At 40.7% G+C, this 20,078-nt stretch overlaps 1 protein-coding gene across 8 annotated transcripts in view; it reads left to right on the top strand.

Moving 5' to 3' along the window:
• Positions 1–20,078, top strand: part of smap1 (small ArfGAP 1) — a 98,878-nt gene that overhangs the window by 17,864 nt on the left and 60,936 nt on the right. For 2 of the 8 annotated variants that reach the window (XM_035173329.2, XM_035173325.2), the window contains exons 4-6: positions 2,395–2,470; positions 16,417–16,476; positions 19,350–19,427. In XM_035173329.2, coding sequence (XP_035029220.2) covers positions 2,395–2,470; positions 16,417–16,476; positions 19,350–19,427 — 214 coding nt within the window. The remainder of the gene's footprint in view (positions 1–2,394; positions 2,471–16,416; positions 16,477–19,349; positions 19,428–20,078) is intronic. The other 6 variants (XM_035173338.2, XM_035173337.2, XM_035173326.2 and 3 more) reach the window with 5 other exon arrangements.

Below are 20,078 nucleotides of genomic sequence, written 5' to 3'. Positions count from 1 at the left end.
ACAAGTGACAGGTCTGCTTTGTTAAGTGTCATTCCACGCTTTTAACCAGGACACCTCCAGCAGTGTCTGTCTAGTGGCGTAACAGCAGTTTCCAGTTTGCCCTTTTCCACGATACAAGACAAGACAGCTGTGTAGTTAACATCGCCGCATATGTTCATATTTCCACCAGCAGCCTGAAATAAATAATCTCCCAGTTTGAAATGCTGCTCTAATACCCTATCTTGTATCTGGCAGGCCCATTTGTGCGGGTGGTCATCATTCTTCACTCTTTTGAAGTCCATTAGTCGTTGTGACAGCAGCGCCGCTGGCTGAGAACAGCAGATAACAGGCTCAGGATTAGAAGAGCTACCGCCTGAATGTGTGTGTGTATATATGTGTGTGTGTGTTTGTGTGTGTTTGATAGAGAGATCGAGAGCGAGAGCGTTTTGAATGTATGTTTTTATCATGATTTAAACCTCACTTTTACTGTACATACGCACAGTAAAAGTGAGGTCAATGAAAAAGTGGGGTTTGATGTGTGTGTGTGTTGTATTTAATTCTTGATTTGGTGTATTCATAGTTATTAATTTTTGCTGACTTAAAACAATTTGTAATACTGAAAAGTTATTTTATCAAATTTGCCATATTCCAATGTTTCTACGCCAGTTGTTTCAACAGGTCTCCAATTCTTCTCTGTCAAGGAGGTTAGGTTATGATCTGTTGGTTTGTTTGTCTGTTATAGGCACGATTACGCAAAAACTACTGGACAGATTACCACACAACCAGCCACACATGGTTGATTCATTGTGCTGGACTCCCTGTCCAGGTGAGGGTTCATGTACAGAAAACCCAAAGTCTATCAATGTGTTGAAAGGAGCTTTGACTGCGTAGTCCCCACTCACTGAACTGAAACTCAACAGAACTAATTCCTGGCTTCCTGAGGAGCAGCCACAAATACACCAAACTCTGTTTAGAGTTCTTCACTTTTTGTTAAGTTTCCTGGCTGAATATCAGAGATGAACTCTGGTTTTTTAAGACCTCAAAGTCTTTTTAACTGCTCTACAGGGACCGGATTCTGACAATTTAAGGTGCAACAGTTACACACTTAGAGCAAGAGCAGGGATTCAGGGTGAGGGGTGGGAATAAAAGAGGAAACACTCCCCCCATACAAACTGAGTTTTCAGGTAAAAACAGTTGAATATTCTTGCTTCAGTGTTAGTACATGCTTACTTTGATATGATCAGGTCTTCCAAATCGACCATTCTTTTTCTTTTTTTTTCTTGTTATGTATCACCATGACATTGTGCACATCCCCCATAGGACATCCACCTACAGTATGTAGCTAAGTATCCGGAGCATCCTCTGTGTTCTTGTGTCTCTAGTCAACAGTAATAAATAAGCTTTGTGTATCAAAAATAGCATCAGGCCTACCTTGTCTCAGAGCTTGACTTGTGCGGGTTGCCATCATTTTTCAATCTTCTCAAGTCTATTGCTGGATCTGATATGTGGTGATAAGAGACTAAGGATTAATGCCAATGTGATCCCTGGGGGACATGTGTGTTCATGTTTGTGCATGTGTTTGTTTGTGTGTGTGTGTGTGTGTGTGTGTGTGTGTGTGTGTGTGTGTGTGCGGGCCCAATTGCGTGAATCCTAATTTTAACACGCCAACTATTGTAACAAACAATTGTTGATTTCACTGCCAAAAGATCCATTCACTGATCCACCACTTTGACACAACAACATTAGCGATGTCATTGATGCAATGAGGCAAGGCGATACAATCGAATCCATATCTGGATCTGACGTCTTTTATCAGGATTCCCACTGACCAGGACATTTGTGAGGCTTCCCAAGGAAAGTGACTTTGGTTCTGCTCACAAAGAAGAGTTTAAAACCACAAGCTTCACTCAGAAGAAAGAATCAGTCTTTAAACTGAAAAGAAATAAAAATCTAACATTTATCGTGATAATTATTGTTATTGACTGATGTGAAAAATGTGGCCATATCGTCCAGCTCTAGATTCTTGTTAGAGCTCAAATGCAGACAGCCACACCAAAAATCCTCACGTACAATAGAACCATCTCGGTGTTAAACCATATTGGAGTCAGCAGATGAAAAGTCTTGGTCACTAAGACATGTCAGGATGTTATTATCTCCTTGAGGATGGAAACTATCTCCAAGACCATCTTATTCCAAAACTAGGGACAGGATGGCACCTAAACATAAAATGTTCTAATGTAAAACAATTGAATTATTTTAAGGCCCCTTATTAAAGGTCATAGATGATGCATTGAGTCACAAATTCCCTGAAAACACCATTATACCTGTATACTTCTTCTCCTGAGGACTAAAGCATATGCAGGTTTTACTTGGATATTTTTGTGCAGTTTTTCAGTACTTAACCCTGACCCTCAGAGCAGTGGAGGTCTTCATCCGGGACAAGTACGAGAGGAAAAAGTACTTCGACAAGGAAGCTCTGACCACAGCTCCAGTGAGTACCAGCAACCCTGCTTGTTATCTACATTCTGAGTTTTGTCCTGTCAGTTCAGCTTCTTGTTATAGTTGTTTACACGACTGCTATGGCTGGATGCCATTTCATGAACCTGTACATCAATGGCTGCTTGTTGCAGAGGTTTGATGCAAAGCTGTTTGATGCCATCATCTGCCAAAAGACAACGTTAATGTGAAGTGGCAGCTTCTCTGTTCTTCTTCTCTGTTTAATTTTTAGTTGAAAGGATACGGAGTGTTTTTCATGCCATTTGCAGACACTTAGGTTTAAGTGAGCTTCACATTATTGATCAAATGTGAATGATTAACTGTCTTTTAGTGAGAAACTCAAACGTATCATAGACTGTTTGCCTGGTTTTAGTTGCTGTTATGTTGAAAGTCAAAATGTGATTCTCACCATATTTGGCATCTTTTCCTTACTAAAGACATTTGAATGAGTTCACTGACTTGTCAACGTCAATGCAGTTGACATTGACTCATCTTAAACTCATCCAGTCTGCAAAGCTTCAGTTGATCACACACCCTGTCTGAATGTGGTCTGAGACGGTAGAGTGTAGTGCGTCCTCAACATGAGTGTGTTCGGCATGTACTCAGAGCTGTACACCTGTGATCGGATCATCCAAGAGGAATGTTAAAGGTGTGGACAAGGCCTCACCCGATCTGATACCATGTGCGATTGCACGGAGTTAGAGAATTACATTTTAAAACACTGTTATCTTGGGATAGGTCTCAGCATGTGTATGTATGTATGTCAGTGTCAAGACTGAACCTTCATTTGTGTGGATGCAGAGATAGAAAAGTTTTGCATGTGCAGGTGTGTATTTGAATATGTGGGTGCACATTTCCTTGTCTTAATTGTTTCCAGAGAGATTATCTCTGTGAGGTGCATTTCCGTGAGTGGGCTGCTGCCGTGATTTAGGTAGGGTGGTGTGAATGTTCACCGAAGTGTGTGTGTGTGTGTGTGTGTGTGTGTGTGTGTGTGTGTGTGTGTGTGTGTGTGTGTGTGTGTTCAGATATAACCTCCAGTGTTTTCCCCAAAACTGACAATTACAGCTACGACAATTTGACTCATAGGTTTGGCCACAAGTTTGAATGAGATGTCAACACTAACTGTTTGATTGTAAACGGTTAGCTTCACCCTAAACTTCCCACTTTTAGTAACACCACCTCCATTTGCACAGTGTATCTAAGGTTATCAAAAGATTGGCATGTATGTTTATATATGTATACACACACACACACACACACACACACACACACACACACACACACACACACACACACACACACACACACACGTAAATATGTATATGTACAGTATGTATGTGTGCCCCTCCGCTAAGGGAAGGCTACAAACTGTAAGGATGGCAGCAAAGTGAACATTTTTCAACAACAACAGTTGCAGGACAATCAAAACATTTCCGAACGTCTCGCTCACAGCAGTCTATATCTTCATTTCATCTTGCTGCCTCTCGTTTTGTTTCTCTCGCTCTCTTCTTCTCTTCGGCTCCTCACTCCGCCGTTTTCTTGTTCCCTCTCGCCTTCTGCCTCCCTCTCTGTCTTCTCCGGCTTTCTCTGAAGCGTTGCCAGCAGTCAGACTGTGATCTAGGATCTGTTTCTGCCACCCACGCAGACGGCGCGGCTTTTATATGCAAATTGATTATTAAAAACAACCCATTATCACTTTAAGCAGTTTTGTGCAGATGGAGAAAGAGGAGAAGAGCCGGCTGTAACCCCGAGCAATAGCTTGTGTATACGTGTGTGCATGTGTTGGAATGAGAGAGGAATTTGTTGGTTTCACTTATTTGCTCAGCACTTATACAAAAGAATGACTCTTCAATGTAAACTGCACTGTATTGTGTCAGTGTTACTGCTGTAACATGATGGGTACAGTATGGTGCAGGTGGATTCAATTATGCAGCATTTCTTGTCGAGATCACACCCATTGTGGTTTTCTAAGAAAAACTGAATAAATGCTGATGAGACATTTTTACTGTATTCCACATGTTTCACCATGACTGTTATCACTGTGGGTTCAAGTGTTTGACTGTGTTATGAGCCTCAACACTTTCGTGGTACTTGTTTAAATGTGAACTGATAACTGGAAGATGGTACCTGCTCGTTGAGATGAGATGAGATGCGAAGATGCTGCCTGGTGGAATTCTACTTTGAGAAGTTTGTCCTGTTTGTTAAAAATCATAGTAGCCAACTTTACTCTCTTACAGTGAACAGCTGCTGTAGCCAGAAGATCAATGGCATTTTGTGATTTGTGTTTCTGGGATAATGGCACAAACTGTAAATACAACAATGATAAATAATGTCACTTTTTTTCCAAAATCAAGTTTGAACAAAATGGGTGTCATGTATGTGGCTGAAACGTGAACCTTTGCCTTCCCTTCAATTACAACCTGAGAGATTGAGGTTGGCGGTTAAAAGATTCGCTTCCATTAGCGAAAGAAATCACAGTGTGGCTTCGCATGGAGTTCGACTTCGGTGGAGTTTGAGCCGCAATACTCGCTTTGCATTCTTGTATGCGTGACCGTACAAAGACGACAAACAGCCTCACCTTTCACCCAGGACGGCTTTGCTTTCTAGTGTCCTCCGTTTTCATCGCAAAACAACCTGACATTACTGACTTACTTCACTGATAAAAAGGGCAGGCAATACACCAAGCTGACATTGAGAGCCCTCTGCTGGATCACAAGGTAAACTACTTCCGACCGTCTGTATATTTTGGATTCAAACAGGTCATTCGAGCATGAAGTCCCCCCCCCACATTCGAATGAATCTTAGAATTTTGAATAAAAAGCCATAACACTAATATGCTCTCAGTTGTCAGCTCATTAGTTTCACTAAGCTCAAACTAATGCAAAGCAAAACAACAGTTCTCCACGATGCCCCAGATGCTGTTTGGAACGTAACAGTTCAATACTGAAATGGAAAAAAATATGTTTGTTATCAGTTTCCTCAAACCAATTCAAACAGTCCTATTAATGCAGACATGGACATGTTGTGAAGTGTTTGAAATGCTGGGCTATTATTTGTTTATGTGTGTGTGAGACAATGGAGAGAGAGAGAGACAGAAAGAGAGCAGTGTGTTATATGGACGGCCTGCAGTACTTTGTTCACAGTGGAGGACGAGTGCATCCACTCCATTTCCATCGTTCATGCAGCATGAGCTCATTGCTCTGCCATGAGTGAGTTAGTAGGTGTGTGTGTGCGTGCGTGTGTGTGTGTGTGTGTGTGTGTGTGTGTGTGTGTGTGTGTGTGTGCGTGCGTGTGTGTGTGTGTGTGTGTGTGTGTGTGTGTGTGTACCACAGATTATTTCAGTGTTACTGGAAACAGCAAGACATCAGAGTACATCTTGCGAACCCTCTGTGATGAGCCCAGTGATTGGCCTAAAAATGTCACAGGAGAGCAGCACAGTCACCCTGGAGGAAGACTCTGCTGATTTTCAGCCTTATTTGCCTGCGTAAGTCACAGGGATGTCCTGTCTGCTGTGTCCACACTAGTTGCCAACGAAATTAAGTGTGCTGCCACAGCCAGCTGTGGCAGCACACTTAATTTCTTTGCGTCCACTGACATATTGTGTCCTGACGTCAGAGGACAGCAGAAGAGCTACAGGGTTTGGCCAAGGCCACTTTTTTGGTGATTTAACAGGAGAACACACATTTGCAGTTAGTTGTAATGGGATAGTTGATTACATAGTGAAAATTGGATTCCATTAGTGGCTCAGACGTGACTTAAATGTAATTATTTGTGTGTCTTTATGAATTTCAAGGAAATGTCCACCCTTATTCTCATATTTGACGATCTTTAATATTGAGAGATAGGGTTGTTTTAGCCATTTTTCTGTATTCCTAAAAAAATAATTCAAAGATCTTGATGAAAAAAAAAACATGCATATTTATAGTCTTTATAACACTGGATGACATGACAAGTGTACTTTTTTATTTTATAGACTGAACTGAAAAAATTAACACTTACTTTAATTTGAGATTATTTTATTAGACTGTAAATTGGTGGTTTAAAATTTAACAATTTATTAGTCAGTATACATTTTTTTAAGAAGACTGAAGTTTTAATGAAATAATAGAGACAGCCCTTCTTCTCATTGGTCTCTTGGCCCATCATGTCTGGGTCACATGTGGCTCTCGGACCCGGTGTTATGGACGGAGCAGGAACGGGACCCGAAAGCACGACTCAGACAGCAGTACATAGTGAAGTTTGATGAAAAGTATTCTCAGATCAATTTCAAGATGATTGGTATCTGGAGTCTCTGGCGTGGTGCGGCCGTGTGGTGTGGATGAGCGCAGTGGCACTTGCGGGTGATTAAGCAGGGAGGGCTCCCACAGGGGGATCAGCAGGGAACAGGACGCGGGATTCGGAAGCAGTGTACGAATTGATCAGGCAGGACACAGGCAGGCAAACTAATCGGTTGACCGATTAGCGTCTGAGGAGGGCAGAGAAGCAGAGAATAAGCACACTGGAGAAGAACAGACAGTAACTACAGAACTGGAGCCAATAATGCAAGATACTGCCCCTTTAGTCTGACTGTATAATTGAGAACCAGTGGATTGAAGACCAGGGTTCTTATTCTCTCGCAGATGATTAGTGGTGAAGATCTACACGTTAGGGTTAGGGCCTGCAGAGGGAAGTCACGCCCATGCCCAGACCATGCCCAATCGCATACACACTCACACTCGGACTCATTCATACTCACACACATACACACACGCGCGCTCGTGCACACACACACACACACACACATACACAGAGGAGGGAGGGGCAGCCATTGGGCAGACCATGACACCCGGTGGACATATTCCGGTAAAAGTCAAGTAGCAGGAGGCATTTGGAGATCGGAGGTAGCAGCTTCTGTCAGGTTGCACAGCAGATGGAAAAGGGACTGCAAACAGGTTGATTCAAATTAAGGAGCAATTTATGCAATTTATGCTGATTAACGTTGACTGGCATCATAGAAATAACAGTTGGTCTTTGTGTCTCTTGTTGTTTGTCAATCTGATTGCTAATTGGCCTAATTCACTAAAATAAAAGGTTTCAAAATTGTCAAATGCAATAATGATTTTAGGCATTAAGATTTCTTGAATAGGACTTTGACAGGTCTTGAAATTGGATGTGATTATAAATTCCATTTGACTTTTATCAAGATGCATGAGCCCCAGCCTCTCTTCTAAATGTGTTTATGGAACAATATTGTGTTAATGTCTGATGTAATGCAGCCAGCTGAATTTATCAGAAGCACTCAGCTAGTGTGTGGCAGGTTGATGTGAGCTAACGTGGCGTCTCCTCCCAGAGGTTATTTGTTAAAATTATTTCTGTTAAGTGTTTAGTGCTCTGTTGAAACCTGTTGAAAGTATCAAACATAAAATCCACCGCGACTTGTGCAAGAAAATGCTCCAGTGGAACTGAGTATAAGCAATTAGCGTCACTTTGGAATTCTGAAACATGAGGGAGCCATACAAAGACACCAGCAAACACATGCCATCATCACCCAAAGTCTGCACGACTACAACCTTCGGACATCGCTTGGAATCTACAGTGCTCTTTACATTAGAAGTGTATCCGTACATGTATTTGTACAGAACATTTTCGATATGGGCCTCTCAGTTCGACATGCATGTTCCACGTGTGCAGTGCAAACCCAGCTCCCCATGGCATTTGAACCACCTCTTGCTAACAATTCAGACGAGGCCAAAGTAATAACAAATGGAGTGTGGCTCGGCCCGCAACTTTCTGTCCGAGGACGATCAAGCCTTAGTCAAAACTAACCAAGCATGATGACAGGCATTCTGTATTTTGTGTCCGAATCCAACCTCTGCCCAATGTTTTTCAAGTTTACACATGAAGTGTACAATATCAAGTAAAACGGCCAGCCAATGTCACCAAACCCAACCCGAACCTGGATATCATTTCAAAAGGTTTGCAATTTTCTGTGAATTAAACCTCAAAACAGAGAGACGTACAGGTTGGTGATTTCTGTGCCCAATCACCCCCACCCCTACATCAGCAGCCAGACATCAGTCTATAAAATAGATGAAGTTAAGTCAGCTGAGTTGAAGAAAGCTGAGGAGGAAAAGGAGGCAATGGGAGTAAAGCTCAGATGAATGTAACTCTCTCTGTAGTCATGTTCAGTTGAATGTTTGTGTTGAATGTGAATAAATTACTTTTTTTTGCCAGTATGAACATAAACAAGGATTTAAATAGAATCCTTCGTGCTCCTAAATTGTCCTAAAGTTCACTGATTGAAACGTGCAGAATCCCTGTTGAAGAACTGAACATTTTTAGTGTTTAGTGGAAAGATTTGTGACCACAATTGTGCCACAGAACTGAGCTCAAGGTCACTGAGTTGACCATGACTCAATACTCACTGTGTTATATTACAGCGGGACCGTCTTAAAGCATCCTTCAGCCTCCACACTTCTTGTTTTATTGGTCTCTGGATGACCATTCCCCTCTACTTCAGCGAGTCTCCTCTGTACGAGGACAAATGAAGCTGTTAAAGGTCGACCCAGCAGACAAGTTTCAGTTAAGATGTTAAGACCATCGTTCTCTCACTATCTGCACTCGCCGCAGCGGAGAGCTAGACACCGCTATCTCCATGTCCTAATATCTATTCAACCTCTGTTCATCCTCTTTCACCCAGCTCACGCTACTCCTCTTGTTATCTATCCTGTCTTTATCTTCCTGCCCCCACCTACACTCCTCTGTGTTGCTTTCACTTCTCACCCTCCAGCCTCTCCTCTCTTCATCTTCATGATCAGTCCATCTGTGCCTGTTTAGTGATGTGTCGACATCTCGGCCAGCATCAAAGTCGGAGGAGAAGGAAGTTTTCAGAGTTGGGGAGAAAAAAAAAAAAAAACCTTCAAGACATCAGCAGAATAAGCAGGGGGATATAAAATGCTCTGAATTCACATCTCAGCTGCACTCCTTTCACCACCACAGGCAACAAGAGCAAGCAGCCGTTTGATGCCTTAACAGTTGAGGAGGGAGGGAGACGGATGGAAATGGAGAAAGATGAAAAATGGAGAAAACATTCTTCTGTTCTGCCCTCAAAAAGACACTGACAGTGTTAGTTTCCAGCCTGAGGTGGTTTCGAGGAGAGGGAGGGTGGATGATGTTAGTGATGTCATCTGTATCATCTCCAGCTGCCTTTAACAGTTATATTTAGAGCCTGACCGATATTTGAATTTAGGTTGATGCCCATTTGGATTCAAACAATTATACTGAATGATATTGATCGATCAGCCGATATTCTTTATATACTGTATATATTATTATATTCCATTCTAAACCGGCCTGTTTGGAGTGGGCTGTAGGCTTGGCCTGTGGTAATGCTGGTAGCAACTTTCTTTCTGAAGCTGTGAAAGTGACCTGCAATAATTGTGCAAGTAAGGAACGACTGCAGGACTCAGTCCACGAGCCCCGAAGCTGCTGCTGCTGCACAAAGAGCTGTTCACCTGTTTATTCAAAGTTGAGTGAAGCTCGACTCAGTTCACAGAACCCCAAAGTGGAGAATCAGTTGTCGGTGTTGTAAACGCGCTGGTGTTGTGATCGGTAACGTCACTTATGTTGATGGGTCCCAGACGCCTCTGCTACAGAGCGCTGCTGGTCACCGCTTTACTGTGGAGCTAAACTCATGCCAAAACAAACTGGGAGACAAAATTGTGATTTATGTACTTGTATGAAATACCGAAGGCTATTTGTTTCTGAAGTATTATTTATTAGAAATATGAAGTGCATTTGTTTGTCAGGTGCGTTTTGAATTTGAAAACCACACTGTGTTTAGCAAGTGAATGGTAGGGAATTTGTAAAACAGGTTTATTTTGTTTGTTAAGTTTTGGTACGAGTTTAGCTCCATAGTTTATTCAATGTTTATTAATAATATCACATTTCCTAATCGCATTAAATTCAACACTGCACTTTCTTGGGCACTTAACTATAGACATATCAAGTGTGACGCCAATAAGATGAATGGTTCTTGAGATACAAGAGTCACAGACAGACAAGTGTCGATAGATGGTGGTTTGTGGACTTTACTTCTTTTATCCCAACCCTGGGCAGGAGACTACAAATGGAAATTAGGTGCTTGCTAAAACTTTTTTTGTTTTAAAGATGAATCTATTTTCTGTATTTTAACCATTTCTAAATTACCTGAATATTTTTCTGCATTTTGCTGTGGAAAGAAAGTTTTTATTTTGATGCATATCGGGCATCATACACACAGATATCGATATGTCTGTGATAGGCCAATATTAGCTAATAAAATCAGCCGAGTTATATATCATTTGGGGCCCTAGTATATTTAATGTTTCTCCCAAATCATGTATCCTTAAGATCATGCAAATGTGTTTTTTAAATCTGTGTGGGTTACAGCAGTATTTAAAGGGGACATAGCATGCAAATTCCACTTTGTTAGTGCTTCTACAGGTTAATGTGGGTATCTGGCATGTCTACCAACCCAAAAACTCTGGGGAAAAAACACTCGCGCGTTTTGTTATAGTTCCTCTAAGTCAGAAACGTCATGCTTGAGCGACTCGATTGCGCTTCCTGTGTATTGTGTCGTAACAAGGAACTGGAAGTCTCCTACATGGTCTTGGCCCACCCCCACCTCAGGGTAAAAGGGTGCTGTTTTATATGATCCTTGTGGTATTTTGACCAAAGTATGTTACAGACATTTCATTAAGACCCCAAGGAACCATATCAACTTGTGGTAAAATGGGCATGCTATGTCCCCTTTAATACTTCTTTCCTGCCTTTGCTAGTGCACAGCTCCTCATGATTGTGTGTTACTGTCATCTGTTGGTCACCCCCACATTTGCAAAAGCGAGTCCTCTTGCATGCGCTAGATAATTAAATCAGGGACACATGGTCTTTAAAGAACGGAGGCTTGAGTTCTGCCATGGTGGCTGGTTTGGTTGCGACCTGGCCCTTTGCTACATGTCTTCCCCGCTCTCTCTACCCCATTCATGCTTAACTCTGTCCTTTCAAATAAAGGCTTAAACCCCCAAAATAACTTGATGAAGAAACAGCTCTACAGTGATATACAAACTCTGCTGGAGCTCTGCAGCCTGTTCACATCAGATCCAACATTAAACACAAAGTGGCTGTTACACGGTTACTCAACAAGGCCATTTTTTTTTATCCCAAATTCACACTACCTGTTGAAAGTAGCAACAATTTAAATATTTAAACTGCAATGATCAGACCAAATTTGAAATTCAGTGTGTATGTGCAGCAGGTTGAGTCTATTCCCCAGTGGGAGACGCGTAAAGTGAACTGTCAGCCTGATCTATTGTGGGCCCAGCTCCTGGCTATTGTTGTTGTCTTTGTTAAGCAAAAAAATAAATAAAAGAAGAAGCTAGTGAGCTATGGCAAATGGTGAATCATGTGTGGAAGTATTTGATTTGATGCTGTAGTGGTGGATTAGTTTGCTGCCTCACAGTAACATTATCACACCAAATATGAAGTCAGTTGATAAAGAGCGACAGGGAGCAAAAACCCGCCCACGGCATCACCTCTGCCACTTCTCTGTCACCACTTTCATCCCGTTAACAGTGTTAACACAAGTGTGTCGCGTGAACCTTTGCAAACATTGTGTAAATACACCACACAACGTTGTTTATGTTTGTATCAAGAGAGAAACGGAGGAGGAAGCACAACCCTGCAACGATAACCTCCTTCTCCATTGACATTTACTGACACCAGGTAACGACTATACTTCCTTTTCAAACACTACATCAGGTTGGCTTTCTGTTTCTTTCAAATTGTTGCAGAGCTTCAAGCCCTCGTTTACACGAAATGAATATATTTCAACTTTTGTCCTCATGTTTTTTTCTTTTTCCTGAAGCAATGCAGGTCAGTCCTGTGACGCTTCAGAACGCTTTGTGAAATCAATCGCCCTCATCAAACTTTGAGAGGTGGATCTTCACTCTAACTTGGAGCACCAGTTCAGGGTTTGACTGTGTGTGTGGGTGGCATCAAGATTATTAACAGCACGTTAATGTGTGAACAAATTCTAATATATTTTAAATTTTCTTTAAAAGGTGACAGCCCATTTATTTTAGTCTCATTTTCTGGGAACAATGTGATGGACCACACGTACAGTATGTCTCCATGAAAGACGTCTTATGGTCAGGGATCTTCTGGGCAGGCAGTGTCATGATCAACAATAGTGATGCAACAAACTAAGCAGCAAATATACTGTAGATCTATTGGACTGATAAAGGTCTTTGTTTCCTGCACATTGTTTTCAGAAGGATTTGTCCTGACAGTCTATACAGAGCTGAATTTAAAAGATGGTTTCCACAGAGCTTTAAGGTTTCAGGTTCTGTGGGCTGTAAATTTGACCATCTGCCGACATCTGCACACTAACAGGTTCAGGTCATGATTTAGGGCTGTTTCGACTACAGCACACAGCGACTGTGAAACATGCAGACACCAGATATAAGACCAACCGTCCACTTTAATGTCTTTAGCTGTGTGAGCGAATATCAGAGCTAATAAAAACAGTCCAGTGAACCAACTGACCATAGTGCTATAGTTCTTCAACTGAAAACTAATAATCAGCTCCAGGATGTTTTATCACTACCAACACTATATGGTTCACATTAGAGTGCATATACCTACCTGCCAACAGTCCCCTTATAAAAACCACATTCGAATTTACTACATCTGGATTTTTATTTGGATCTGCACCAAACTGCACACTCAGTCCCTTAAACCTTACTGATTTTTAGATTCATGAATTGTTTTCTTAGAAATCAATCAGTTTTTGTGTAATACTGCTAAGAAACAGACAGACAGACAGTCAGACAAATAAACACAGACAAAAACATAACATACTTGACAAAGTTAACAAACTGTTATCACCTCATTAGTGGAGGTATAAACAACTACGGTGTTGGTGCCCAACCACGAATCACCAGAACAACTTCATTGCACCTTGACATTGATTCTACAAGATGAACACCATTCTTCTGAAAGATATTCTCTCATTTTGTGTTTTAATGATGGGTTGAAGAGTAAGGTGTAACATGTTGGTCCAAAATCTCCCAGAGGTCACAACTGGGTTGAGATCTAGTGACGGCAGAGGCCACATGATTCACATGATCACTACTTATTAAACCCTTCAGTGACCTCCTCGTGCCCTATGGCGCTGTCCTCCTGCTTCTCTGCTCATTGATTCAGGTGATTCCGTTAATTTGTCATTCCTCTTGCATATATACATTTTTTAATGACGATTACGTTTGCTGTTTTTTGTTTGGACAATCAATATGTTAAGCTGTTGTGTGAAGAGGCAGTAAGTGGAGACAAGGCACAGCTCTAGTGGGAGGCAGCTGAAGAATGGCAGCCAACAGCCATGGCAAAGAATAAACAAGGAAAACATAGATTAGAGGCCAAGGTGGTGTCAGAACGGTTTAGTTAAATCTGTAAACTGACATGTCTCATTATTTAAGGGTTTCTGTGGCGAAGCAGCCGGTGGCAGATATGCAAGAGTGGATTGGCGTTTATATTTAAGACGGATTGAAAGAGGCAGTTATTAATGTGGAAAGTGTTTGTTAATTTTTTTGGGTTCCAGCTTTCAGGATCGATTTTCTGCACACCAGGCAATACAAAGCACAAATCAGACTTTTCACCATGAAAAACAAAATTGGGTTTGATTTCTCCATGAACACGAGTGCACTAATATGGCAGGCAGCATGCAAAACGTGTTATCTTGACTTTCTCCTTTCTATACCTCCCTCCTACCGCTTTGTTTTTCTGTCCATCTGGCACTGTGATAATCTCTGTCTGTGGAGAAAGGCACACTGAGCTTGGCTGCCTCACATATGAAATTGAGGATAATGCCTGTGTTCTTTCATGCACAGGTGGACGTGCTCTTAAAGCTGCAGTAATCAATATGATTTACATTAGTTGATAGAATAATGTGTGTTGTGTGGAATGAATCTTTCACCCAGAACAATTTGGAGCTGATTGCTACAGTTCTCTGAGCAAAAGCACAAAACCATACAATAGTTTTTCAGCAAAGATGGTGGAGACCAAAACAAGCCAAAAAGAGAGTGGATATTGGACTTTACAGGGAAATACTTTGTAAAACATGCTTATCTGCTTTCTTTTGGAGAGTTAGGGGAGAAAGTTGTTACCACTCTCACGAAGGGGGGAAAACCGCAGGACACTATCCAGGATTTAAAATTACATCTCTGAACCACAAAACCTACAGAAGGGTTAAAAAAAATCTTTATTCTAAATCTTAAACTTAATGAATCAATATTAGTAATAAACTATTTGCCGACAAGCAGGTTCTATAAAAAACATAAAAATCTGTGCTACTGAATGCAATTGAAATGCCTTTATTGAGTCAGCTGGCACTTGTAGATCAATGCAAGTCCATGTTGAGAATATTTAATGATGTTATCATGTTAGAACTCTGAAATACGTATATATAGTTCTAGATACATTTTTTGAAATATTTCTAACACTTGTGAGCATTTTAAGTGTTGTATAAATGAATTCATTTAAAAATGCATGAAAAAATGCTATAGCTCTTTTTCTTTTTCCTTAGAGCTGTAGGACTTTATATTGTACTTTTTTATTATAGTGAAAAATGTATCCCACAGTTGGTAAAAATGTCACAGAAACAAAAAAACCCGATGAATTACATCACCTGAAACAAAAACAAGGAATGTGAAGACAGCAATTTGTGGTTTTAGGGTCAGTTCTGAAGTGAAGTTAAGTGTAGCTCCATAAATATGTCAATATACTCATATATACCAACAGGCAGAAAAGAATGTTGCACTGTTCCTTTAAATCTGAAACATCAAGTGGCCAGAAACACAACACGGTGTAAATGTGGTAACAAACTGTTTGTGTTGCAAAGGGATTAACGGATCAAATATTGCAGGTTTAAGGATTTCTCTGAATATTCAGTCATTCATTCAATGTCAAAGTTTGGAAAGAAATGTGTAAAGCTGTCTCTCAGCAAATCTGCCCTTTTGAGATACAGGTGTGGTTTGATCGCATTTGAGTGGCACCGTCAGCGAGATACCCATAAAAATTCAGATTTAAATACTGATCAGTTTAATCCTGACTGACGCAGAGAAATTTGTGACATCATGACCTTGTCGCAGCAGAACAGACAGTGAGAAAATCACTGACAAAACCACAGATGCACAAATGGAATAAACCAAAAAACTATAGTCAGCAATATTGTCTTTATGTCTCTGTCTCTCATAGTAAGACACTTTTAAAGGTGGCAGATTAACACGCCCGCGAATACTTTAAGTAGGGTTACCTTTACAAAAACCCATTCGACACATGATGCCAGCCTTCTAACGGCAATTAGAAGAGCGACTTTATTGCATTTGCCTTAGCAACATGAAAATGAAAATAAGAAGAGTTCCTGTGTTGGTGCTTGAAAAAAAGAAACCAAGGATGAGGAGCACAGGGTCTAGTTGACACCTTTGCACTCACCCTGTTTGAAACTCTGGAGAATTAAAACAAACGTTTTGAGAAAACAGCGAGCGGCTGCTGCTGGAAGACTGCAGAGTTCAATCCAAGCCTCTCACAGGTCAATGGCAGGTTAATGGAGGTCGCCCATGCTCTGCCCTCCACCTTTGTTTCTCTTCTTGACACCGTTCATTCCTTGCTGCTGTGAGGTTGGATACAAACCTGGCTTGCAGCATCTACTGGAGTGAAATGTGCAGTGAAGGAAATACTCATTCATCATTAACTCTGCTTCCTCCCTGCTTCACTTTTCTCCTCCTGCAAGTTTCCGTCTCTCTCTCTCTCTCTCGCCATGTTCTCCTCTCCTTGTCCTTCCTCTCTGTCCGTCTTTATTTCGATTCCCCCTTTCTCTTCCTTTGTTGTCTGTGTCCCACCCCGTGTCTGAAATTCTCTGTCTTTCAGCAGAGGTCATCTGAAGCCTCCACCTCCCCATCCTCGCAGGCTGACAGGGGCAGACAGGAGGTAAAGGTTTCCTCTGTGGTCTGGTGTCGTGCTGTGGTTGTGTTTCTGATGCTCTGTAGATTTGTTGTGGTGTTGTCATCATGTCCCGTGTCAGTGTTTTGTCATTGGAAAGCGAGAAGCCAGAACTGTTTGAATCACTAATTTTCAATATAAATTACGAATAATGTTGCCTGATTTGTTCTGTTTTGGCGTCAGACATTATTTAACCCTGTAAATTATTTGAGTCATTGTTAATTTACAGTATGTGAGATCTGTGGCTGTCACCAAGCCCCAGTTTCAGCTCTGGTTTAAAGGCTTTCCTCAAGCATCATGTGAAACACGTCACACTCGGATGAACTTTCTTGAATCCACACATATCTTTGTCGTTTTTCCTAACAACTTTTTTCACATTATCTTTTGCAGCAGTTCTACATTATTTAATCAAATCTGTATCCAGTATTGAATCACTGTATCAAATCCTCATTAATATCATTCTTTGTCCCTTATAGTCTAATTAATTTTAGCTTTGAAAACACTCAAAGTTCTGTCATTTGTTGGATTAGAAGGTGGAAACTCGACAGTTTCATGAGGGTGGCCTGATTAATGTTCACATCCAGCTCCAACATGGAAATGTAGAGGACCGGCATGAAAAATGAGAAGTTAATGAAATGTACTATCACATATTAAAATAACAGGTGTTGCCTACTTGTGCTAAAATAAGATAAAGAAGAGCTAAAAGAAGGTAAAGATCCATTCAGTGAAATTACACCATCAACTTTATCATTCCTCTACAAGGGAGTTGTCATTCTGTCAGTTGTGGTGAACTGCATAAAGGTTCAGTTTACTTAAAAGAGACTTTTCAGTTTTAAACTTTTCCTCTAGTGTGTTCATAGTTTTTTGTATCGTAAAGGGAGCTCCCCCTGAAAAAACCTGAACTCCTGAAACGCGTTGTCAGTTGTCCGGCTGATGTTTCTCATTGACATTGCACAATGCTCGCCTAGAAGCTAGTCTGCACTTCCCCTAACAAAGCCAGGCAGAGCGAAACCAGAGGCCGACATTTCCTACTCGCCCTGGTAGCGGTTGACCAATAACAACATTGTGAGCCAGCTGACCAATCAGAACAGATCAGGAGGAGGCCCTTAAAGGGACAGGAGCTAAAACCAAATGTTTCAGACAAAGACTGAAAAGAGGAGCTGCAGCAACAGTATGAAGAAAGTGACATGTTTTCTGTTTCTGGACAATTAGAGCATGAAAATATTAAGTAACAACTCCTTTAGGTGATGTTTCTTTTCCCTCACAGATGAACTAGTTGCCTGACGCCACAGGGAATGTTGTTTCCATGTCATGCACAGAAATGTCTGCTAACAATCCCACAAAGTGCAATCTATTATATTATAGTAATGCATAATATAGATGATACAAATCACAGATGTAGTGACTTCTGATTTCTACCCTTTGCATTAACTGTTTAAATAAGTTAGAAACACTGCCATGTGACATGTGGATTAATATCCTTGCTGTAATTTGCTGTTTTATTAGAGATGATCAGATGGGGGTATAATAGCCTGCTAATGCTGCCGGAGCAAATTGCCCAATGCTAGCCTCATTAACACATAGTTAATAGAGTCAAAGACTTAGTGCCTGTCAGAGCCTCAGAGATAATATACCGGATCTAACTGATGGATACGTTAACAAAGACCAAGCCACAATATAGCCACCGATATGCAAGAGTATTAAGGCATCAGTCACTTTGGTTAATGTACTTTAGACCAGTTTTAGCAGAACAAATTCCAGGCTCAGGCTTCTATAACAGTTTGCTGCCATGAAAAATCTTCAGAAATTCAAATTTAATTAAAAATAAACATCAGAAGCTGTGACATTTGACCCTGAGTTTCTGTGTGAGAGATTTTATAATGTAGCTAAATCAGAAAAACACTGACCGTTCACTTTTCACTGTTTATGTTCACTCAAGAGCACAAGAGATTGTGACTATAGAATAGTCGCAGATGCTCATTCTGATTTGCATGACCCTAAATATTGATGAAATGCTCGAGTGTTTACTGTGCTCTCAAGAGAAATAAGCACCTCGGCATACTAAACAACCATAAACACATGGAGAGCGAATGAAGTAATTGCATACTGACAGAGAGAGACACAGAGAGACAATAATAGCTGGATTGCCGGCTGCAGCCACGAATGTAAAGCCTTTCTCTTTGGTATCCTGGCAGTCATTAGCTAAAGCGTGTCGGTGGCTGGCATCAGCAGCGGCTCATTTACATATAACAAAGCAAGACGGAGCCATTAACCTGAAAACATTACATCAACTCTCCACGCTAATAATGTCTGCACATTAAATCTGCATTGTGAGTGCATTAAAATCACATTACGGAATGAGATGTATCTGTTTATAACCTGCTGCGAGCTATAGCGAATGTTTACCATTAGGCCTCATGTTTCCTCCTATAGGAAGTTATAATGGCTGTCAGATTGTGTTAAATGAGAAAGAGAGTTGAATCTCATGCTTATTATGTTATTCCAAGACACGAATATGTGCAATATCAGTCTGATACACTGTGGGCTAAACAGAACTGTTTTCATTTATATATCTGCGTCTGCACTGTGCGTCATTAAATAATACACGTGTGTATGAATATTGTCAATTATACACAAAAGATCTTGCCAAATCGAATCAATTAGGATTGATCATTTAATACTGTTTGAGCACATATATATATATATTATATATATATATATATATATATATATATATATATAATAACCTTACTGTTTGTGTGTGTGTGGTTTAATGGTTTGACACATTTACAATTATATTGTATAAACCATAGCTAATATAATACAAAGCTAAGCTTTACACATCTCTATTTTCTCCTCAGAAGGAGCGGGGTAAGAAAAAAGAGGAAAAGAAGAAAGAGAAGGATATTGATAGAGGGGAGAGACACAACAACGTGAAGGTACAAACACTGGACACAAGTAATAGATTACATTTAATCTGGAAAACAATAAGTTTAAGTTTACACGGATGAACCAGATCATTATGACCCAGTCACAGATGAAATCACAGATGAATAACACTGGTTATCTCTTAACAACGGCTCAGGTCAAGGTCTGGGAGCCATTAGATAAGTGAACAGTCATCAGCGTGTTGGGTGTGGGAGAAAGAGTCTCTGACAGGGGCAAGATCCTCGTTATAGCCAGATCCACTGGGTTGGAGCATCTTGTGGGGGGCTCCTGGTCAGCCGTGGTGAGCATCGATCTAGAATGCAATTTACCATCAATTTAATTCTTTTTTAAATCATGTCTAAACCTAGATGTTGTCAGGGGTGGAAATACATTGCTGAAATGAAAACTTACTGACATTAAGTTGCAGCAGCAATGTCTTAATATGGATTGAGTTTCTGACAATAATTCACAATAATTGGAACACTTATTATGCAAACATAAGTTTAAAATCACATATAAAAAGTTTATGTATAACACTGTTAGGCTGCAGATTTAAAGTCAATACCATTAAAACAAAAAGTCTGGTTGTTTTGTGGTTTAGTTGCAACCTGCACCGAATTTAAATATGTATCACGTGAGAGGTTTTGCCACCTATCTGTCAT

The sequence above is a fragment of the Hippoglossus stenolepis genome, chromosome 12 (assembly GCF_022539355.2).
Source record: "Hippoglossus stenolepis isolate QCI-W04-F060 chromosome 12, HSTE1.2, whole genome shotgun sequence".
Classification (NCBI taxonomy): Eukaryota; Metazoa; Chordata; class Actinopteri; order Pleuronectiformes; family Pleuronectidae; genus Hippoglossus; species Hippoglossus stenolepis.
The sequence above is the reverse complement of the archived record's forward strand: the minus strand, read 5'-3'. Positions and strand labels throughout refer to the sequence as shown.